This window comes from Macadamia integrifolia, chromosome 5, assembly GCF_013358625.1.
Source record: "Macadamia integrifolia cultivar HAES 741 chromosome 5, SCU_Mint_v3, whole genome shotgun sequence".
Taxonomy (NCBI): Eukaryota; Viridiplantae; Streptophyta; class Magnoliopsida; order Proteales; family Proteaceae; genus Macadamia; species Macadamia integrifolia.
In genome coordinates, this window is record NC_056561.1 from 31,913,978 (window position 1) to 31,936,763 (window position 22,786).

A 22,786-nucleotide genomic window follows, 5' to 3' on the forward strand; every position below is an offset into this window, starting at 1 on the left:
TTTTTCCTTTTTTTTTTTTTTTTTTTTTTTTTTTTTTTTTTTTTTACACTAAAAAAGAAAAAAAACTCTAAATATGTGGAATGAACAGCTATATTTAAAGGCATTTTAAATCGCATAATGCTTTTTTTTTTTTTTAAAGTGAGGTTGAGTTTGGTATGATTTTTCTTCTTTTTTAGGAAATGTGTTTGGTATGATTTTTCGAATAGAATGCACTTTAAGAATGCATACCAAACGTAGCCTTAGTAAATGTATATGATAACAAGGATCTCACCAAATTAAAGACATGGTTGATATAGAATGGCACGGAAAGGACTCATGTAGATTAGATCTGAGTAGACAAATATGCTAGAACTATTGCTAAGTTGCCTCAGGCAGACAAGGTCATATGAAAATTTGCAAAACTCCGTTCAAATTTGAGCATGGACTCCCGATTTTCATGCCAACCCATTGGGATTGGAAAGAAAATAACTCCAATAACTCAAGGCATATTTCAGGTTTAATTACTGCTGAAAACACTATCAAAATGAAGAACATTGATGTCAAGTTGAGATTGTCCAGTGTTTGAGGAAGAGGGTATAGTATCAGAAAGTTGTGGAGGCTGGTGAGGGGGAGAGGATACCAGTGATGTTGGGGAAGATGGAAGAGGAGTTTTTGAAAGTTTGTGTTCTTATGGTGTTCACAAACCTCTCTTGCAGTGGTTAACACAAGTACTTCTGAAGAAAAAACTTCTAAGAGTGGCATCGAGATGATGAATCAGTTGATTTGGCTGGAGGACCAATGCTTTCATTGACAAAACTATTTAAATCATTCAAAATCCAATATGGATATGGACGAACTTAGCTCCATAAACTGGTTTATAAGGTGAAGGAATCCAAAATCATATCAACTCACATCAATATTCTTATATAACCTATGTATAATCAACCCCCCGTATGACTAATATAAGATCATAACATACCACCACACCTCCGACCCCAACGTTCACTGAGGCTCACTCCGAATCAGATAACCCTTTCTAAAGAGCCCTCACTTTTCTCTAGGGTTTCTATCTGAAAAGGCAGGTCTCACTCTAGCATCAGGTCATCCATTCACTACACAGGTTAGGCCGTCAATTAACTGCTCCGATATCACTGATTCGGACTTAGAAGAACTCAACCCCATAAACCAGCTAACTAAACGAGGGAACCCAAGATCATATCAAAATCAATTTTCTTGTGAAACCAATGTGGAATCAACTCTGATATGAGGTCATAACAAAACCATTATTGATTCAAAATGACCACGCAACAGTAAGTAGTTGTTTTTCAGATAGTTTGACAAAGTATGCATAGTTGTTTTTTCAGAGAGATTGACATGGTTGGCAAAGTTTCAAATAGGTAGGCTAAAGGAAGAAGAAAAAGCAACCAGTCATTTTCAACAGTGAAAGTTTCTACGATTTTTAGTGTGTTATCTTCAAAGCTCTGCTATCACGAAGGAAATCAGAGTCAGATAAGACTGCATTGCATTTTCTTTGAGGAGATCAATATAGTAGGCCATTTAAGAGTACAGTAAGAGTCCAGAGTCCACAGTATATCTAGTAAATATTCAGCAAATATTAGAGAATCATCTAGAGGGAAGAACCAGGATATCTTTGACATGCAACACTTTGTAAAATTCAAATCTCTATAACAACCCATTGGCAAACTCTAGGAATGCCCATACCCTAGACCGGTTTCCAGAGCCTAACATCTAAGCACTGACCCATTTCTGCTATCTTGCCCCCACCCAAAAATAAGTGATGTTAATGCTTAAGCCTTGAATATAACCTTTTCCCAATCCACCCTCCTATGGCCCTCTAAAAACAGGCTTTCCCAGGTGGCAACCTTTTTCTTTTTATTTCTCTCCATTTATAATGCCTGAAAAGTGGAAAAGAATGCAATCCAGCTTACTGCAAATACTGTTCATAACAAATAAACTGCAGCTGATGCTTATCTTTATCAAAAGTTAGAACTTAAGGTTCGGTACCTATAGATCTGCGTACAACATTCCTCTCCTCGGACAAGCGTATAACACAGATCCTTGATGACTGATGATAGACAAATGTCCTCTCACATCTATGACAGATAATAACCCTCAAACAAGAACATTAAGTAAAATGGCCTGTCAACATCTGAGCTGGCTATCGATCCCATCATTCATGATAAAAGTGCTAATCTGTTTTTTTTTTTTTTTTTTTTTTTTTTTTTTTTTTTTTTTTTTTTTTGGGGGGGGGGGGGTGGGGGGGTGGGGGGATGAAAGTGCTGATCAATAGCTTAGCTCTGATAAGTTGATCCTTTTAAGTAAAACCCTATGAAGCCAAAAGATAATTGGATTGTAAGAGATAAATGAGATGATAACTGGAAAAAGCCCAAAGGAACTCAAAAGCTCATAAAGCTTAGGATGATGGCATCCTATGTCAGTTTCACTTGCAGTAATTTTAGTCAATTAAATGCCCAAACTGCGAAGCCCAATTGTTTACTGCAGAAGACCATGTCTAACAATCTCAAAATATAAAATAATAGACATAAATATCAAACCCACAGTGAATGAAGGATCAGATAAGAAATGTTTCATTTAAGGTCATAGAGAGATCTGGTTTCTGCAAAATTTTCATCATATCTAATGAAGCCTGATCATTGTGCACCTTTGAGCCAAACCCAAAAAAAATAAAATAAAATAAAATAAAATAAAATAAAATAAATCTCTTTAGCAAATAATCTCCCTGATCTCCATCAACCAATATGCATTCCAGACACCTGAATAAAACATGATTCAGGAAGCTTTTCATCCTATTATCATGTTGCACTTTCCACCAAAGAATTGGCATGCAGGAAAATTTCAATACATATAATTGGATCCCCTTGTTTAAAATGCATACAACTACAACCAGTGCTTCAGGCAATCTGTAACCAACCCTATAAAGTCAAGAAATATCCACATGCAATCCTTTAATTGATTTCCATCCACAAATGGAGATCCTCTAGACCTTGAAGATTAGAACAATCAGCATTGTAATTGCAAACACTGTAATTGCAGTAGAACATCACCAATTATGAAGCACACATATTTCAAAGGAGCTCAATACAGAAAACGTGCAAGGAGGTAGAAGAAAATTAGTTGAAAGGGTGATTGATTAGCTTGATAAAAGCTCATACTAATACAATAAGAAGCCATAGCTTTTGCAAGATTTATAATCCACCGGATGAGCTCCTACATAATTATAAAAGGTACCTATGGCAACCTCTTATCTTCATAGTCATTGAATCACAACTAAGATGAGGTGGGCATGCACAGGACCCATAATAAAGGCCAGAGTACATCCTTTAAAGAATGCAAACATTGTGGAACAGCATAAACGAAATCTGGATTTAAATTTAAAAATAAATCACTGCCAAGTGAGCATTGCCACTGATTAAATGTTTTAATCAACCTAGCAATTTCATGGAATGCTTTCACTGCCTGTTCAGATGACATTTAATCAGGACCATTTCCAAACCCTCCATAAGAGGAAACAGTAATCTGATAACTTTGTGTACTCCTATGTAACAAAAGAATGGCATGTTTGACCCCAAGAGACAACCCATTTTATAGAAGTTACATGCTAACAAAGAAGAATATATGGCTAATGAAGATAAAGAACGACAAGAAATAATAGTAGTAGAAAGAGGATTCACTATGTAGGTGGGAGACCCAAAAAAGAAAAAAAATTCAGATTTACTTATTTCTGACATCCAAAGGGGGAAAAACTTTGTTTTGGACCTCTGAACTTGAATTCTTAAACTAAAATACAAAGAAATGAATCAAGGAGCAGACAAAGAGATACCATTTTCTTTTTCTTATTTTGGTTGTGGTGATTGAGGTAAGAGCTGAAAAATGAAATAATCTACTCGAGTTAAGGCAATGAATGTAAATCGTCAAAACAAAGGTAGCATATCAATTTACTCAGGGTTGTGGCCCCAAAGGATGTCAAAACCCCATAGAATCTAGGATCTTAACTGCCTCCCTAATACAACAAGATGGGTGTTCCTAACCAGTAAATCCCCCCCCCCTCTTGAATAGAAAGACTTGAAAAGTAAGTCAGGGCATGCTGAAATAGAAATCATAGCCAAGTAGTCCTCCAGTGCAATATTTACACAACATACTCTATTAAAGCAAATGTAAAAACTAAAAGAAACTACAAATGATCTTCTTAATTTAAGTTGCAGAAGGATGTTTTCTATTTCAACTCATTGGGTTTGCCAACTTGAACAATCACTTAAAAAGATAGATACTGTTTTACAAAATAAAAAGATCATACAAAACAGATAGAAGGTCCCATAATCACTTGATACAAGAAATTGCATATCTTGCTTTTGTTATCTCTTTTGTATAAAATCTGACCTCTGTTATTGTAATCAAGCAAAGAAGCATTCCTATGAAAAGCCAATAGGCAAAGTGTGTAATTAACTCATTTATACAGAGAAGATGAAAGTGGAGAAAATTTCACGGTAATGGGGACGCATGACAAAAGAATTTTGAAATCTCTCATTCTGCAAAAAAGATGGCGCAAGAACACCTTACTAATGAACACCAAAACCATTGATACCCGTTTTGGAAGCAACTTGAAGAACCTTCTGCTTCTCTGCACTCTTTTCCTCTTTAATCTCCTCATCTTCATCACCATCATAATCCAAAGTGAACCGAGAGTAATCATCCATCTTCTGCAATTCTGCACCAAGAGGCTTATAGGTGGCATAATCAGCACGGATTCCATATTTTGCAGCAAGAAACGAATACGCCCCAACAATCAAAACCACGAGAAACGCAAGATGGCAATTGAATTGAAGAGTTGAGATCGCTCCTCCCCTGTGATAGTCAAGGTGCCCTTTGCAGTTCACCGTGTAATTTGCTTTACTCCTTTCATTTAATTTGCAGCCTTGCGCTATCAAATTGGAAAAGAAAGAGAAACCCATCTGGACAAACCATGTGCCCTGCAGAATCAAAGCGATCCCGCGAGCCAAGCTAGGGAAGAGGGATTTGGGGAGAGCCAATTCGTGAAGGGTAGAGAGAAAGCAAACTCCAATAGGAAGGAGCACCAGATTGAAGTAACGATTCTCGATTCCATCTGGGTCTTTCCTCTGAAGATAAAAGAAGAGAAATTCTTGGCCAAACGCGAAAAGAGCAATCAAGCTGATGAGCGACGAAGGAAACGAAATCGAATCTGAGAAGTTGACCAAGAAACCAGAGACCGAATAGAGTAGGAATAGAGATGCGATGGCTGCAATCTCTAGCTGAACAGCGAAACCGACTCGATCCTTGGTATGAATAGCGTCAAATAAGGAGACCAGAGAATTGAGGATGAAGAGAAAAGAGAGAACGGCAACAGCTATGAGGCTAACAGAGGAGAGACAAGACGTCGTCTTGGATTTTCTTCCGGTGGCTCTTGCTGTCGTGGTTGTCGTAGCTGATGTGCCTCGGTCAGGGGAAGAAAGGGTAGAAGAGGAGGGGTTGAGGTGCGCATGGGCTGAAACGAGCGCCTCCCAGGCGCCGATTAGCGCGAAGGCCCCTCCTGCAAAGCAGTAAGTGTAGAGTCCCATTTCTATCTCCTCCTCCTCTTCTTCTTCTTCTCCTTAAGGGTTTTGGTGATAATCAAGATCAGATCATGTCGTTTTGCAGGTTTTTTCGTTGAACTTCAAATGGTGCCATCGCAAGTTCGCAACTCTGCAATAGGAATGGATTTTTTTTTTTTTTAATTTTTTTTTAAGAAAGGGAGATAGGATTTAGGTCAATGGTGTTTGGTGGAGAGGTGTGCATCGTCGGATCATCGTCCCTCTATATATAAGCCGTTGGATAAAAAAAATTTTGGTTTTTTTTTTTTATCATTCATCATACAAATCATTTTATAAAATTATCAACGTGGCAATAATGGGTGTGTAGTCCAAAGAAACATTTTCTCTTGCTTTTCATAATGAAGTATCTTCTAGAAAGGGAGTGAAAGACCTTTCATTGTTTTTTACCTTGAAGAAAAAAAAACCTTCATTGTTTTTCCGGGAAAGTGTGCTACCTGGTGGACAAGAAAGGAAGGTAGAAAAAACACTGAGGATTATTCAATAGGGAAAAGTCTTTTTGACCGAAGACAAAGGCTGGTCATAAGATCATGCCGGCTTCTAGATCAATATAAATAATAAAAAACTGAAATAAATAATTGATCATCTCAGCTTCCTTTTAGGTTATGTTTGGTAATCCAGGGATGAAAAGAAAAGGAAGAAGCATCTAGAAAAGAAAAGAGAAGAAATTATGAGAAAATAAAAAGAGTATTGTATGTTAGATTAACAAGAGTAGAAAAAAGAAATTTAAAAGATTTTGAATTTTAGGAGAGAGATAAACACATAGAAAATTATTATAGAATTATTTATTTTTGTCTTATTATGTTTTCATTTTTTTTCATGTTTTCTTGTGTTTTTGGCAAGAAAATTTTTGAGGAAGCAAAAGAAAATTTTACAATTCTCAAGAAGAATTTTAAATTTCAAAAGATGAATTCTCTTGGGTAAAGACATACGTAAAGACATACCAAGTACAAAGAAAAATTCTTAACTAAGGAAAAAAGTTTTTCTTTTTTTCTCTTGGTTACCAAACACAACCTTAGTCTTTTTTCACATGTTTTAACCCTTGACGAGTTTTTTTTTTTTTTTTTGCTAACATGAGTCACTTGTTTATAATTATCTGAATTTAACTTCGAAATCGGGTGGTACTGTTTATATTAAAATTGTAAAACCATTTATTAAATGATTTATTATTGATTTTAAAGTTAAAATTGTGATTCGGTTTTGGTTTTAAAGTTTAAACCATTGGCAAATCATTAAATCGATTAACATATATGTAGTAAGTTTAAGTCATTCAATGTTAATTTTACATATATTTTAATAAAAAAAATTAAGTTTACATCAAATAACTATTAATAAAAAGCATATAATAAAAGAAAATTTCAATTCAATAGTACAATTTACATCCATTTCACTACAAATTTTAAAGGTAAAGAAGTCATTTGGATAAAAAATTAGAAAACATAAGAAAACCGTTCAAAACCGTTTAAACCGTAGCTATTTATAAATGGTTTTGATTTTAATCTATGAAACCATTTACTAAAATAGTGTGTTGGTTTCACATAAAAAAATCTTGCACCGAAGCGAATCGAACTGTATACATCAAAATAGAACCGATTAACACCCGTATCTATAACTTCAGAGGAACAAAACAAATGACATTGTATTTTGGACATGGGCAAGCGTTTTCTCTCTGGGAGTCGCCAAACCAATGGGCACATCTCCAAGAGAGCCACCAAGCCCGACGGGCATTCGACCGACCCGACACATTTATAAGTATGATTTGAATCGACTCTTTTAAGCTCGACCTAGCCCGATCGCTTTAATATTACCTTCTTCTTCTTCTTTTTCTTTTTTTTTTACCACTTGTATTTAGTGCTAAGGTTATTGTGATAAGTATTGTTGACATGGTAGTGGTTGTTTTTTGAACATTCATCTTTTTCAGGTATAGTTTAAATGATTTGAACTTGCTAAACTTGGGTTGTACATGCATAGTTTAATTGATTTGAATTCCATAGGTTAAAGACCGAGCACCTTAGATGTATTTGGTTGTATAATTCGTTTGAGAGTCTTTCTAGTGAAATGTGATTCTCTTTTTTTTAAACGGTTTGGTTGTTTTAAGAGTTGCTTCTACTTAGACATAGTAATTCTTTTGAAACACCCACCTAAAGCTAAATGTTTTTCATATAAGAAATAAGGTAAATGGTAGAACTCATTTTTGACACACATAATTCCACCCCTTTAAATGTTGTTCATATAAGAAATAAGGTAAGCAGTTTTCATGAAGAAATATATAACAGAATTACGGATAACTAAACAGTTTTCCAAAATATCTCAAAAATAAATAAGATTCAACAGAAACACTCTCTACGGAATAAATGCCAGATCAAAAATATAACTCCAACCAATTATACAACTGAACACATCTTAGTAAGTTAGCTGCTATGCCCATATCTGCCTCATTTTATTGGTATTTCCCTTCAAGCCCATTTAAGAGACAGTTTTAAAAAGAGGGGCCGTTTAAAACATGTTTAAAGTTAAATAGGTCTATATCCTGATTAACTTGAGACAGACGGCCCATTATCAACCATATCATGCCCGCCCTAGCTAAGCCAATTTAGCTAAACAAATGTTCACGGTACAACCCTAGAAATTGGCCAAGCCTAGCTAAGTCTGGCCTGGCCCAACCACTTGACAGTTGACACCCCCTAGCACAAGGGTTTAGGCAGAAAACTTTGTTCCTTTGGACGGACAAATTTTTTATAAATTGTCCTTTACCTTAGGGATTGTAATGATATTTTGTTTGACGGATAAAAAGGAGCCAGAAATTTATGAGGGTGGATCCCACATGTTGTGATTTAGATTGGCAAGAAAAAGTAAAGAAAAGAAATAATGAAATATATATTTTAGTAGCATGGAATTTGGTAAGAGAAGAAATGAAAGTGATGTGAAATTCTATGGGAAAGAGAGGAAATAGGAAGAGAATAGAGATAAATACAAAATCAACTTTTCCATGAATAATGTCAAAGTGGAAAGTCCTACCAATTTGATGAAAAAAAAAGTAAGTGAGATGGTAAAAAGTTGAGTGACACATTTTTTTTTTTTTTTAATCAAAAGATCAAAAATTTTCATACAATAATAATTGCATTTAATGCGTCTAATAAATTTCTCACCCCAAGTCATTTTTGTGGCACTTCGTGGGAAACAATACACACTTTTTTTTATTATTTCCACTTTTCTTAGTAAAATTAAAATTTGTAAAAAAAGTTTTTAGTCATGTCTTAATCCTAAAACTTCTTTAATTTGTGGATAAATAAAAAAATTTAAAATAATTTGAAAGTATAATTACTTTAATATTATTGTGCATTTTTCAAATACATGTATGAAATGATAAAATTATTCCCTCACTAAAAGAGTCTGCCATACCCAAAAAAAAAAAAAAATTGAAAATAAAAATGATTAGGAAACATGATTTGGCAATGGTGGAATGACTGATGAGTTCTTTATCCAAATCCAATTACTCAAAAGGCCGAATACAAATGCGTTGGAGGATGGGCATGGGCAAGTAGTTTTCTAGTTATGGGCCTCCATGATGATGAATTGGTGAGCCCCAAATTGAAACGCTCCGTCTTCTGCAACTTTTGGAGTATTGATTCATATGAGTTGTTTATAGTTAAAAAAAAATAAAAATCATAACTGTAGATCGTTTACGGTTAAGTTGTACTATTGCAATATGTTGGTCACATGTTTAAAATTTAGAAATAGCTTTTCTGCAAAACAGTGGGTAAGGCTGTGTACAATCCCTAAACTTTAGTTTTTCCGTATAGGAGTGATCAGATCCAGATCAATTGGAATCGGGATCTGATTTTTCAAACCTTGAAGCCTGATTCATTGGTTGATTTGAAAAAAAGTCTCACACTGATGGTAATGTTTGAATTAGTGGTAATGGCAATGAAATCTATATTACATTTGAAGCTAATGGATTTTTCTGTGACAAAAGCATATCTACTAAATTAAAACCCAGATGACATTTTTCTACTGTGTTATCAGATCGATTGACTATTCGTTTGGATGTTCAATGGAGTTTGTGGAAGTTGGTTTTGTATAGAAACAAACCCAGGGAAAGGAAAGGTGGGAGAGGGATTAATTCAACTTTGAGATGGGTTATCTTTGAGGGTTCTATTCCCTGAAAATGGTCCCCTCTTCTGTTTGATGTTGTGGTAGAGAGACTCATAATTCAAGAAACAGTCACTCCCACACTCAAGAAGATTCTTATCAAAAGGGTACCCTTTCGTTTTGGGGACAATTTTCTTTTCTTTGCAAGATCCCACAAAGGGTTATAAGGCCCACTGAGGAGCAAGGAGAAGGACCCACGAAGGGGTTAACAGGGCCCAAAGGGTGACCAAGCCTCGAGCAAGCTCCAAAGGGAGCAGCGCCAAACCATCGCAGCAAGCCTGGATCAGCGAGGACAGATTGTAATATTGTACTAAGCAAAGGCAAAGCTTACGTTAGTTTACACTAAGGTTGCGTTTGGTAACATTTTAAAAAAACATTTCTGGAGTTTTTTCATTATATGGAAACGAAAAAATAGAATAAAGCGTTTGATGTATTTATAGTGTGTTTCGTTTTTTTTTTAACAAAAAGTGAAAAAAAAAAAAAAATGCTAGAAACGAACATTGACACAAAAACTGAAATTTTTGTTTGTAACACAAAACGTCGTTTTTAAAACAGAAAAGTTACCAAATGCAGCCTAAGAGGGTACTTATACAACGTAGGGATGTCAAACGGTCAGTTCGAATCAGGCCTAATCAGTTCCTACTAATTTAATGCCTTATACTGTTTCTACCTATTTAGTTAATTGGGCCTTGTAGACTAGGGTATGGATACTTTTTTATTTGTTTGGTTCGTTTCTTGTCCATAATTGAGCTCTATGTAATTAGGTTAATTGGGCTATAATTGGGATTTAAAATTGACTAATTGAGCTACAACCATTCCTTAAACGGATCATAAATGGTCATCAGACAAGCTATAATTAAATATGCTTGAATGGGCTAAATATTGGACTGTAAATGATCAGTCTCAATGAAACAGTCATCCGGTCACTACCTTGCACAAGGACCACCCGATTATTATTCGGTTGGACCAGTCTCAGGCTTCAATCAATTGGGCTCAAATCGGGTCTGCTTGTGCTGGCCAACTTTTGGCACCCCAATAATTTATATACAAGGTAACTAGTGAGAGTTTTGGAATTAATTTTCGGAAAAGATTATGTGAGTCTCACATTAAATGATCTTGTTGTCCTCTAATATGCGATTTTGCATTGTCACACCTTATTAGTGCGTTCCTTTATGCATTTGCCCAAAAAATTTATTTTCTTTAAATTTCATAGAGAGAGGGTTGACAAATCGTCAGTTTTCGATAAACTAACAACATGCATCAATCATATGATTAAACACAGAAGGGCAACGGGGTCTTTTCAAAAGTAAGAGAAAAGGTGATCCTGACGGCGTGTCCAATTTTTTTCCAATTTTATAATTCGATTCCAAGAAATAGATAAAATGTCAGCAATGTTATTGCTCCTCCCTAATAATTCAAACCTAACTGCATGGAATTGTATGCTCTCTAAAATTTTTAATACAAACTTATCGCTGTCAAAAATGACACTTGAAAGTTGAAAACGTTAGAGTGTATGGCATTTTTTATTGGGTTAACATTCTATGGCATCCTACAAACTGCCTAACCCTATGACCCTTTTGGGATAAGAACAGCTCAAAAAAATATCTTGTGAAGGATATATGCTTTAATATCAGCCTACCCATCTATCCAAAATGAAAATGAAAAAAAAAAAAAAAAAAAATCAACCTACACAGTTATTCTTCTCATAAGCTAGACCCAATGGATGGTCACACACAACATTTGATTTTCCTAAGCTGAGTGTGGACCATAGGTAAGGCCAGAAGGAGACTTGAGTCCAAAATCCATCAAAAAAATCCCTTCCCACTAACGGGACTCTACGCCTGGGTCTTATCCCATCTCAAACTCTGATCGAAGCCCTCCTCTGCTCCCTTCCCTTGTGTATTTGATGGTATAGGGGCGATTCTAGTTGACTCAACCTACGTAGGAATCTTTGACCCATTATAAAGATTCAAAAATCCATAATAGAGAACTCACACAATGTGATGGAGAGTTGTAGAACGTTTGTAATTAGTAAAAAGTTCTCTAACTCTTTGAGTGAATTCAGATATTTATGATTGTTGCTTTGGCTTGTGGAGTCCACACCTAGGGAAGGAAGTCATAGGATCAAGCTCTGTCGTACGCATTATGTGTGTATGTATGTGTGTGTTTTCTTATTTATTTTGTATCCACCTGTGGATTGCTCAGATGGTTAGGGTGAATTGGGAATTGTGTGAATTAGGCGCATGGTCTCAGGTTCGATTCCCCATCTGTACATCTCTGATTTAAGTGGAGATCATGACATTGGATTGGGTTGCTGTGCTAGTCTTCCCGAGGATTAGTCGATTCATAACAAGTCCAAAATCTTATTATAATTGGGTTGCTGTGCTAGTCTTCCCGAGGATTAGTCGAGGTGAACGTAATTGATGCGACCAAAATTTGTTTGAGCGATTCAATCTTTAAAACCGATCAAGAATTCGAGAAATACATTTAAATAAATAAATAAAAAACAAACAAACAAGACATACATTTATTTAAATAAATAAATAAATAACAAACAAACAAACCTTGACTAGTTTTCTCCTAATTAGTTGTGATGGGAATGGATAAGGTTGATCATGACCAGTGAAGTTCATGCCAACTTTAAACAAAAGGAAAAGCCAATTCTGATGTCTTGTTGCACTATTGAAGGTATAGTTTGTTGGGTTTGCTGGCGAATGAACAAAGGGGAACCGACATGCTTGTTTTCTCCGCACCCCTGTTTTTTAGTCCAACTTGTCCTCCCTTAATTCATGAGCTGATCAACTAATTATTGTGTTTTAATTTCAAAGGATATAAATTGTATAATATAAATTCATTGGACCGGTAAGATATAAATTTAAAATAAACTACTTTTTATGAGGTTTTTTCTTTGTCGGTTAGCAGAATTCTTGTTTTGATTTATAAAACCGGGTTACTGAAGTGTTATTGTTGGAATCAAGGGTGAAATAGGGTTGGGTTGGGTCAGGTTTCTTAAAATCCTAACTCAATCCTAAGTCCTCAAAATTCAACCCAGATTCAATCCAACCCTGCTGGATTCATGTTCAGGCACAACTCTATCGTATTCATACCAACCCAACCCAGCCCTAATTGACCCTGTTAGGGTCGGGTTGGGTCGGATTAACCTTGATTTACATGTTTTTATCATTGATGTCCTATACATTCAAAAATTATAGAAAAATGAAATACCAATAGGAGCCCTAAATTCTAATATAAAAATTCAGAGTTAAATTTTGGATTGGATTGGGCCGGGCTGAGGTCCCAACCTGAGCCCGACCCAACCCTAACCCTGGGTTGGGGTTTTTCAATCATAACCCACCCACAGAATCAAAAAACTTGGCCCAAACCCTGTTCAAGCTCAGGGTGGGTTCAGATTGTCAGGGCCAAAGTTTCACCCCTAATTGGAATGTTAAGTGTATTAAATCCAATACTGGAAAGTAATCACATATTAGTTATTGGACTTTATTTTATACCCCTTAATTAACATGAATATTATGCATGTGTGGATTTGATTTTAATAGCCTTTAGGGCAAGAGAATGCTACCTTGTTGGCACAGGTACATGTCAACACACAAGCCAATAATGGGACAGTGTGCTTGAGCAGCTTCAATGCAATTCTTTCCGCATCTCTTGTGTCTAAGTGTAGACAAGCATAAGTGAATAGTGTTTTTCTCGCTATCCTTTAATAGAAAATGAGATTTTGTTTCCTTATGAAGTTGGTCCTCAAACTCAATAGCCTATGTATGACGGCCCATTAGATATATGACTGAGAAACCCTAGAGTTCGAAAAGGTAGACAAAACAAGACCAACGGGCATTATAAACATTTAAGCGTTCTTGCAAGCAACCTTCTTCGACCATGAATCCAGACATGCCTAAACATTCGTTTTCATATTGATTTGTATGCTCACATGATTCATCATCTCCTAAAAGATGAAAGAATAATTTTTTTTTTCTTTTTTCAATTTTTGGTAACATAGAGTTCTATCCTAATTTTCAGGTTTGCACAATCATGGGTCTGCCGGTGTGGTAGGCTTTTGGTGGTTGACAAGGAGCTGTCTCATGGGCCAACCATGCATGTTTTTTTTCTACTTTGAATAACCAGATTGGGACTAACAGAAATTATTAATTAATGATCTTCCATTAATTAATACTTTGTGGGAGCTAGCTAGGGAATCTATTATCCATGGCTTTATGTCATGCAACAGTACTAATGATTTGATTGGCCATTATCAATATACATAATATCCATTTTGAAATTGAAATGTTTGCAGTGTTAGGTATGAGTTTTAGAAAAAAAGCTAACTACTAATTACAGAAATTCCATTACTTAACTCTTCCAAATGAAAATTATTCATCTGGAGAAAATGACTTGCAGGAAAAAAAAATGTTTTTAGGATGTGATGATGATGAAGTAGTTAGAACATTTCCATCTTTTCTTAATAAATTAAATTGCCTATTAAGTAAAAAATTTAACTGATCAGTTCACCATAGAATATATAACCTATTTATTTGAATTCAGATTAATTCTACAATAATAACAATAATAATAATAATTCATATGATCATCTTTTCCCTCCCAAGTAAGAGCTGCAATCGTCCATGTTATAGTGTTTTTTTGCGTAATTATCTTTTTTCTTCAAAATTTCTTTCACTAATATATTCTCTAAGGAGAAGTTTTCCTTCACCACGCACTGAGGTTTACCACTCTATCCTGGGGTCATAAACCTCTACAGGGTTTTAGAACCTTTCCAAAATACCCCCCATACCTCCATGTGCTTCTAAGGCCCACTTAGCATGGCCTTAGGGAAAATCGGTCCTTTTCCTTTTCTTTTTCTTCTTTTTCTTTGAGAAATTATTTGTATGATTAATCATATAAATCAAAAGTATGGATAGTAAATTTATTTTTTGGAGGGGGTGGACAGAATTGATTCTATGATGATTTTCATGTGCTTAGCCAAAGCATATGATCTCTCTCACACACACATTTGATAAGTAAATGCTTGTTAAGGGTATTTATTTCAAAACAAAACATTTATTGAAATCAAATTGAATTGTTTAAACCAAAACTGGTTATTCCTATTCAATTGGGTTTTAGTTTTGAACTGATAAATCGTTGGTTTAAACCATTTAAAACAATAAACCGTGAGAAATTGATAAATAAAGCAATTACACAATAAATCAAAAACCCAACAATAATAAATCATATAGTTCACTTTTGGCTTTTATTAATTATAATATAAATCAAACACCCTTAATTAGGTATTGATCATAGACGTGACAAACTAGACTATGTTTCCAAGAATATGTAAGCACATTGGCACTCCTTTATTTTTAAATTAGAGTAGACAAATAAGATGCCAATCAAATAATCCTCCAGAGACTTGAGAAACATAAAGCTAAAACACAGCTGGCAAATCAAATTTCTTACTCAAGCTGTTGAGACAATACTATTGAAGAAGGTTACCCAAGCAATCCCAGTCCTTATATATTGTCCATCATTAATGATGATCTCTCAAAATATAAGCAACTTTGCAAGTAATCACAAAAGTCTTAATATTTTAAGGAAATTTTTGGTGGATTAATCAGTTTGCAACATCTACTCATTTATGTAAATGGAAAGAGCTGTATGAACAGCAAAGGACGGTAGAGTTTTGGTGGATTAATCAGTTCATCCTTCTTGTATAGATATATGTTATAAGGGATGGACATGCATCAATAGATCACTAGACACCAAGATAGAAAGTGAAAGACCCACATCACCACCTGCATGAGAGGGATGTGGAAAATCTTCCATTGATGACTTGATTTAAGTTGCAATCTTAAAATTTTTGGAACCAAATCTTGGTTCCATGGTCAGTAAGTTTGCGATTGATCTTAACATCCCAGTTGCTCAGACTTGGGCAAGACCGAACTCTTTTGTTGAAAAGGATAAAAAAATATATATATAAATAAAAACAATTGTAATTTTAAAATTTAGTTGTTCAAAACATTGTAGGATTCAACTCAAAACCATAAGGCATTAGGTAGAAAGAAATCCTGAAGTATGTAGAGCCACAAAGAACATGAATAAACCACTGTGAAACTATAAGTCTATAACTCACGACATCTTTATTGACATGGACTCAAATACCATGTTGAAGGGTTCAACCCAAAACCTTAAGATATTAGGTGGAGAGAGTTTCTCAAATATATGAAGGCACCAAGGATCTAAACAACCCGATGTGAGACTAGCTCTATAACTCAAATATCTCAACAAAGGTGCTTATATGTAGGGTATCAATTCCATGGCTGCAATAGTAGGTCCAACTAAGCCTAATCGAGAAAACCTGAAACCGGCTCTACCCATTTGTTAAACGTTTCAAGTTGAAGCTTGGCCGAATATTATTTGATCGTTCTTGGTGTGGAGGTCTAGCTCGATAGTCACCCAATCAAGATTGTCAAATTGAGAGCTTGAATCAGCTCGACACATTTAAAGCCAGTTTATAGCCCGCTTCCAACTTATTTCGAGACATTTTATTCAGCCCGACATGTTTAAAGCCCATTAGAGATGAATGCCTTAGTAGCATGTGTAACTAAGACCTATTTAGCCCGATTGAAGACTGATACCTGATCAACCATTTATAAATGAAACCATGTCTGCCAACTGCAGACTCTCAACCGACCCAATTAGGCTTAACCAAGCCCAACCAGTAGCACCCTACTCATATGCCCTATTCGTAATCTACAAAATCAATGAAAGTTGACCCATCTAAGGCTTCTATCGGATACTTATTATGCAACCAAATAAAAAACAAGTGCAAAAAAGGTGGGGGATCTTTCTCTATGTGGCAAGCCAGATGCATTGCAATTTTGTGGATTGATTGACCTAAAGGTCCCTTATTTCAATTCATTGTCAAGTTTCAGTCCAAATGGAGTTTGCTAAGTGGCAAAATAGAGCTTATGAAAATATAAGAGGATGAATACCAATACATGCATAGACAACTGAAAATAAAACGATGCATGAACATACATGGGTCATCAATCCATGATATTTCTTGGATAAAAGTACAACGATGAACGAACATACATGGGTCATCAATCCATGATATTTCTTAGATATCTAACAATTACAATTACCACATCATCTTCCCATATGACACAACTAAGTGTTAGAATATATTATTCTCTACTTTGAGCATTTGCCCCAAGAAAATAGATACAAGGACACAAATATCTCAATTATAATGGACAAACGCATGCAGTCAATTTTAAATTGATGATCAATTGGAACATTGTCGTAATGGTGTTGGAAGTGCAACTAGGGGAGAAGAACATATTCAATTATAAATAATTTCTAAGATAACATATATATATATATATATATACAAGACAACAACTAACAATGCATTATAAAACCAATAGATTTTTTTTTTTTTTTAATTAAACGTTTCGCCATTAGAAATGAGCTCACTCTCTTTTTTTATCCTCCTAAATCCTAACAAAAATGACTGATTATATCACTCATTTTGTATTTATTTGTCACTCTTTGTTTAAGCTTTGAGTTTTATTACTCTACAATTGAAGATTAGGAATTTCAATCTTAGTAGAGCCACTTGCAAGTTGAAATGTACAAGGACCCACTACATTTAAGTATCTACAATTGTATAAGATGCCTAAGTGGAGCCTTGGAAGTGGCAGCTGAGGTGGAAGCTGTAAAGGTAGTTTCTTCATTGGATCAGATTAAACATATGTAGGAGAAGAGGACAGGAGGGTCTATCCCAATAACTTCCTTAATTAATTTATTGTCCATCCCCACTCCCCACCCTTGAAGGCCCCAACAAAGATCTGAGATTTGGTTCTCCACCAACTGTTTTATAATACTTTTCCAAAAAGGGAAAGATCCAATTGCCACCATTCGGACTATATTGACATGGACAGCCATAAATGGAAACTTAAAAAGTGTTGTGTTACTACAATTTGCTAACAAAAAAGAAAAAGGGGTTACAAATAAGAATTGGGAGGGAGATTTATTTATTTATTTATTTTATTTTATTTAGGGAGGGGGTGGCGTGGGGTGGCGTGGGGAGGTGCAATTAGAGAGAAATCTTGTTGTAGTTAAAGTAGATAAAAAAAAAAAAGTTATAATCTTCATTTTACCTTTTTAAATAAAACATTTTTTTAAAGGAGGCCAAATTCTTTTCATTTATTATATATATTTGAAAATGTGCAAAAGAGTGACAGTTCTTGAGAAAAACATAACAGTAAGATTTTTATTTTTTATTTTTTCTTTGAAGTTTTTTTAATCAATTTTTGTTATAATAAGATTCACCCCCTTGCTTAATCAGTAGTCTTGATACACCATTGCCATGTTTCTCTTGTTTCTTTCGCTTAGAAATCCTGGTTTTTAGGTTATGGGGACCTCTCTTATCCACAAATAATGAAAATGGTTGTATTATGTATCCACGATAGCACTTCAATTGAAGGAGATGAGAGAGTACCATCTTCTTTCCCCTTCCAATCTCTTTTTAATGGTACGTTTTAAAAAAATGAGATGTAAGGGGAAAAAATCAAAATCAAAATCAAAAGTAGGTTACAACTTCTTAATTCATCATTTTTTTGTTACAATAAGATTCACCCCCTTACTTAGTTAATCAGCAGTCTTGATACACCATTGCCATGTTCCCCTTGTTTCTTCCGTTTAGAAATTCCTTTTTTTTTTTTGTCATGAGGACCTCTCTTATCCACAAAGAATAAAAATGGTTGTATTTTGTATCCACAGTAGTACTTGAATTAAAGGAGACGAGAATGTACCATCTTTAACCCCCTTCTCTTCTCTCTCTTGTTTATCATCCCTTTGCATCTCCCACAATTTGTAGGACTTGCATCACAGGACTTTGGTATAGACTAATCAATCAAAATTAACAAATTGTAAGTATAATTATATAAGAGGATCTAAAATATATGTTTTATGTCGGGGAGTGAGGCCTACAGTATTGCTTCTTGTGTCTACCTCTCTCCTCCCACATGAAATGGAATCTCTGCCCCCTATTGGAGGAGCAGAGAGATAAGAAATAGGGAGCACTATCGTATGCCATGCTATGGACAGAAAACTTCATCCCACATTTTTATATATGAATGGCGGGTGTTCATGATTATTCTAACCATTACATAGGTTTTTATTTTGTGAGAATGAAGCAAATTAATTTCCATTGCTATTGTGAAGTGAGATGGGGAATTTTATTTTGGACGTTTGGTTAGAAGGAAAATTGATGCAAAGTGATGGGAAAAAAATCTGTTGAGATTAACCCAAAGCAAAAGATAGAAGGATAAGAACTATCATTTTATCATTTTAGGTACTCAACAAGGAAAAATATAAAGAAGTGGCGTTCCAAAAAAAATCAAAATGCCTAGAATAAAAGTTAATGTAAATTTATTCATTTTCATTATTATTATTATTATTATTATATATAGAATGTCCGGTTAATTTTAGGGGGAAATGATTTGCACCAGTGTTGTCATGCACCCTCTCACATTTTGTCTCCTCCATGACACTCTACCCCAATATGTGAGTCATATTCCTGTCATTTCTCACACTCCCATTAGTTGGATATAGGGATTCCGCGCCACATTGCCAATGTGGTGATCAGTTGTCCAAAGATTAGTTATCATAATTAATATATTGTTTAGTAGTAACACAAGATCACATGACTGCCAACAAGAGAGAAAAGAAAATCCTTGATGATTCACTTGGAAGAAAGACACTAAATTATATACATTGGCTTGCATGCTAATGGAACGAGATTCAAATGGATGGATTTATGAATTATTGTTCTTCCGAGCATATAGAACCTGTGGAAGGCAAGAAGGTACGCTAGCTAAGTAGAGTAGTTGCTCTGGAGCAGGGTGGTCGTAGATAGGGTATCAATGCACGTATGAATCCTAATAAAACCCTAAAGGTCTTGGATTTTGTTGAGTTTGACGGTTTTCCACTACAATTTGACTAGTGGTTGGGTTTCAAGGAAAGGTTCCTCGCAACTTACTATCATATAGGAATGGTGTGGTTTCCAACTCTTTATAGGAAGCAAGCAAGAAAGGAGAAGAGCATTTCATTCTCCCCAACCTATTCCAAATGAATTGGATGCCTTACTAAGAATAAATAACTATGAAGATTCTAAGGATTACAAACTTTTTGTTTTTTTTCTTGTTCCAATTAATTTGCATTTAACTTCACTTCTACCCAATGGTCCTTAGGAGATTCTCTTAATTAAAACATGTAAACTAGCAAGTAAGCAATTCAAAATTTAGCAAGAATCTATTATAGAGAATAGTTTAACTAAAGCCGGTTGTTTGATCAGAGACTTGGAGGGTAATATGGGGGTTGGAGGGGATGGGGGCAAGTGAGATAAATGAAATAGTAAATAAGAAGGATGGATAATCTTACGACGTAACCTATGAACCATACTCCTTTAAAATAAGCCACAAGTAGTGTAGTGGGTGAAGCTAACCCTCCCCAACTTTCCTATTTTAATCAAATAATTTGTAATCAACTCTCAAGCATTTATGTCTATCATACATATAATAGACATACACAAAAGAGAGAGGGGACATGGTATTCCTTCTCAAGAGCGAGGTCTTGTGATCAAATTTTAGTCGTTGCATCTAATTTCTTAGGACCACTGCATGAGAGTTTCTATTTTGAACTGATCCGATTATGTATAAACAGTATCACATTAAGTCCAAAGACTATTCGAGTCAAATATCCCAACACCTTAGGTATCAAAAAGAGAAAAAGAGAGGAAGAGAGGAAGAGAGGAAGGAATAATGAACAGTGCATTGAATGTAGATGGACAACAAGGATGTCAAAGATGGCGTTGTTTGACACAAGGGATGGTTGGATGGTTCTGGTCTCTCTCTCTCTCTCTCTCTCTCTCATGATTATCCAAGGAAGCAACCCCACCCCACACGGTTTCCTTTCTCTCTCATTCTCTTCCATGGTCTCCTCTATCTCTCCCCTTCTTCGCTTTCGCTGTGGCTGCGACTGTGACCCACCCATAGAATTATGCAAAACCGTCCCCTGGGCCAGATATTGTCTCGCCCTATCCAATTTCGATACTTAAAACCCAAAATCCTGATGATATGACCCAGCCACGCTTCCTTCCAAACCCCACTTTCACTTCCTTTTCTTTAAACTTCTACAAAGATGAAACTTGTCCCCCCTTTCCCTCCCCTTCATGTATATTTCATAACCATTGCCAGCTCTAATCCTGCTAGAATACACCTCCCCAGCCTCTTTCCCCTTCTAAGGCTAACTCCAAAGTCCACTCCCTCCTTACCCTTTAAATACATCTAACTAGTCATCTATCTTCCTAACACCTTCACCATCCATAATCTCTCTCTCTCTCTCTCTCTCTCTCTCTCTTAATTGCTTGTAAGAACAAAGAAGAAGATGAAGATGGGGATAATGCCATGTCCCTTGGCATGTCACACAGACAATGAATCCCAATCATCAAATTCAAGCCACCACTACCACCTGTCGGAGTCAAGCTCCCTCTCATCCCAACCCAGTCTACCCTCCCTCCCTTCCCTCAACCCACAAGGCTCATTACAACACCACCACCACCACGCCACTACCACTACAGCAACTTACCACTGCATCTCAACACTCAAAGGCCACTCCTCCCACGTCTTCTCCCTCGCCCTCGCCGGCAAATTCCTCTACTCCGGCTCCTCCGGCCGTGAAATTCGTGCCTGGCACCGCCATCCACCCATTATTATCCCCAGTTCCAACCCCAATCCCTCCTCCTCCTTCATCTCAACCCATAACAATCAAAACGTCGTCGCCGTCGGCAAGGGCGCCGTCAAATCTCTCGTAATCTCCGGCGACAAACTTTTCAGCGCTCACCAGGATCACAAGATCCGCGTCTGGACTATCGATAACAACATCGACGACCACATGTACAAGCGCTTAGCTACTCTTCCCACGCTCACCGACCGTGTCCTACGGTTCCTCCCACCCAAGAACCATATCCAGGTCCGCCGTCACAAGAAATGCACATGGGTTCATCACATCGACACCATCTCCGCCTTAGCCCTCTCTCGTGACGCCTCCCTTCTCTACTCTGTCTCTTGGGATCGAACCATCAAAGTCTGGCGAACCTCCGATTTCAAATGTCTCGAATCCATCGCTAACGCCCACGACGATGCCATCAATGCCTTAGCCTTATCCAACGACGGCTACATCTACACGGGCTCCGCCGATACCAAGATTAAGGTCTGGAGAAAGCTAAATGGTGACCGTTCGCATTCCCTTGTGGCCACTCTTGAGAAACACAAATCCGCCGTCAATGCTTTGGCTCTTACCACTGATGGGTCTGTACTATATTCCGGTGCCTGCGATAGATCGATCGTGGTCTGGGAAAAGGACAGCGCTGCCTCTACGGGAGGAGAAGGTGGTCACATGGTGGTGGTTGGGGCACTAAGGGGACACACAAAGGCCATTCTCTGCCTCTCAGTGGTGTTAGATTTGCTGTGCAGTGGATCAGCTGACAAGACTATCAGGATTTGGAGGAGAGGCATTGAGAATAGTTACAGTTGTTTGGGGGTTTTGGAAGGGCATGGAGGACCCGTGAAGTGTCTCACTGCAGCCATTGATGGTCGTGATTTGATGAACAAAAGCTCGGAGGATACCACTTCTTATCTGGTTTACAGTGGAAGCTTGGACTGTCATATCAGAGTCTGGCAGATTTTGGTGCCTATTCAGTGAAGGTTCTGTTTGTTTGGTCTCAAGTTTCAGTTTTTTTTTTTCCATTAATTCTTAGTTTGGGCTCGTAATTGTATTAACCTAAATATTTCCTTTTTACTCTTTCATTTTTTAAAATTTTTGTCACTCCGGATTTGGATTGCTGACATTAATTGTAAATATTAGTGAGCAGACTATATTATAGATGCTGTTTTCTTTGTTTTAAATCAACTATATATGATTTGTGATTTTCA

General features: G+C 36.2%; 2 protein-coding genes across 2 annotated transcripts; one reads left to right on the forward strand and one right to left on the reverse strand.

The window, feature by feature from the left end:
• Positions 1 to 4,252: 4,252 nt before the first annotated feature.
• On the reverse strand, positions 4,253 to 5,792 carry LOC122078340. The gene has a single exon (XM_042644293.1). The coding sequence runs from the start codon at positions 5,592 to 5,594 to the stop codon at positions 4,578 to 4,580; it is 1,017 nt and encodes a 338-aa protein (XP_042500227.1). The 5' UTR covers positions 5,595 to 5,792; the 3' UTR covers positions 4,253 to 4,577.
• A 15,162-nt stretch (positions 5,793 to 20,954) lies between these two features.
• Positions 20,955 to 22,786, forward strand: LOC122078878 (protein JINGUBANG-like). Its single transcript, XM_042645063.1, has one exon. The coding sequence runs from the start codon at positions 21,240 to 21,242 to the stop codon at positions 22,554 to 22,556; it is 1,317 nt and encodes a 438-aa protein (XP_042500997.1). The 5' UTR covers positions 20,955 to 21,239; the 3' UTR covers positions 22,557 to 22,786.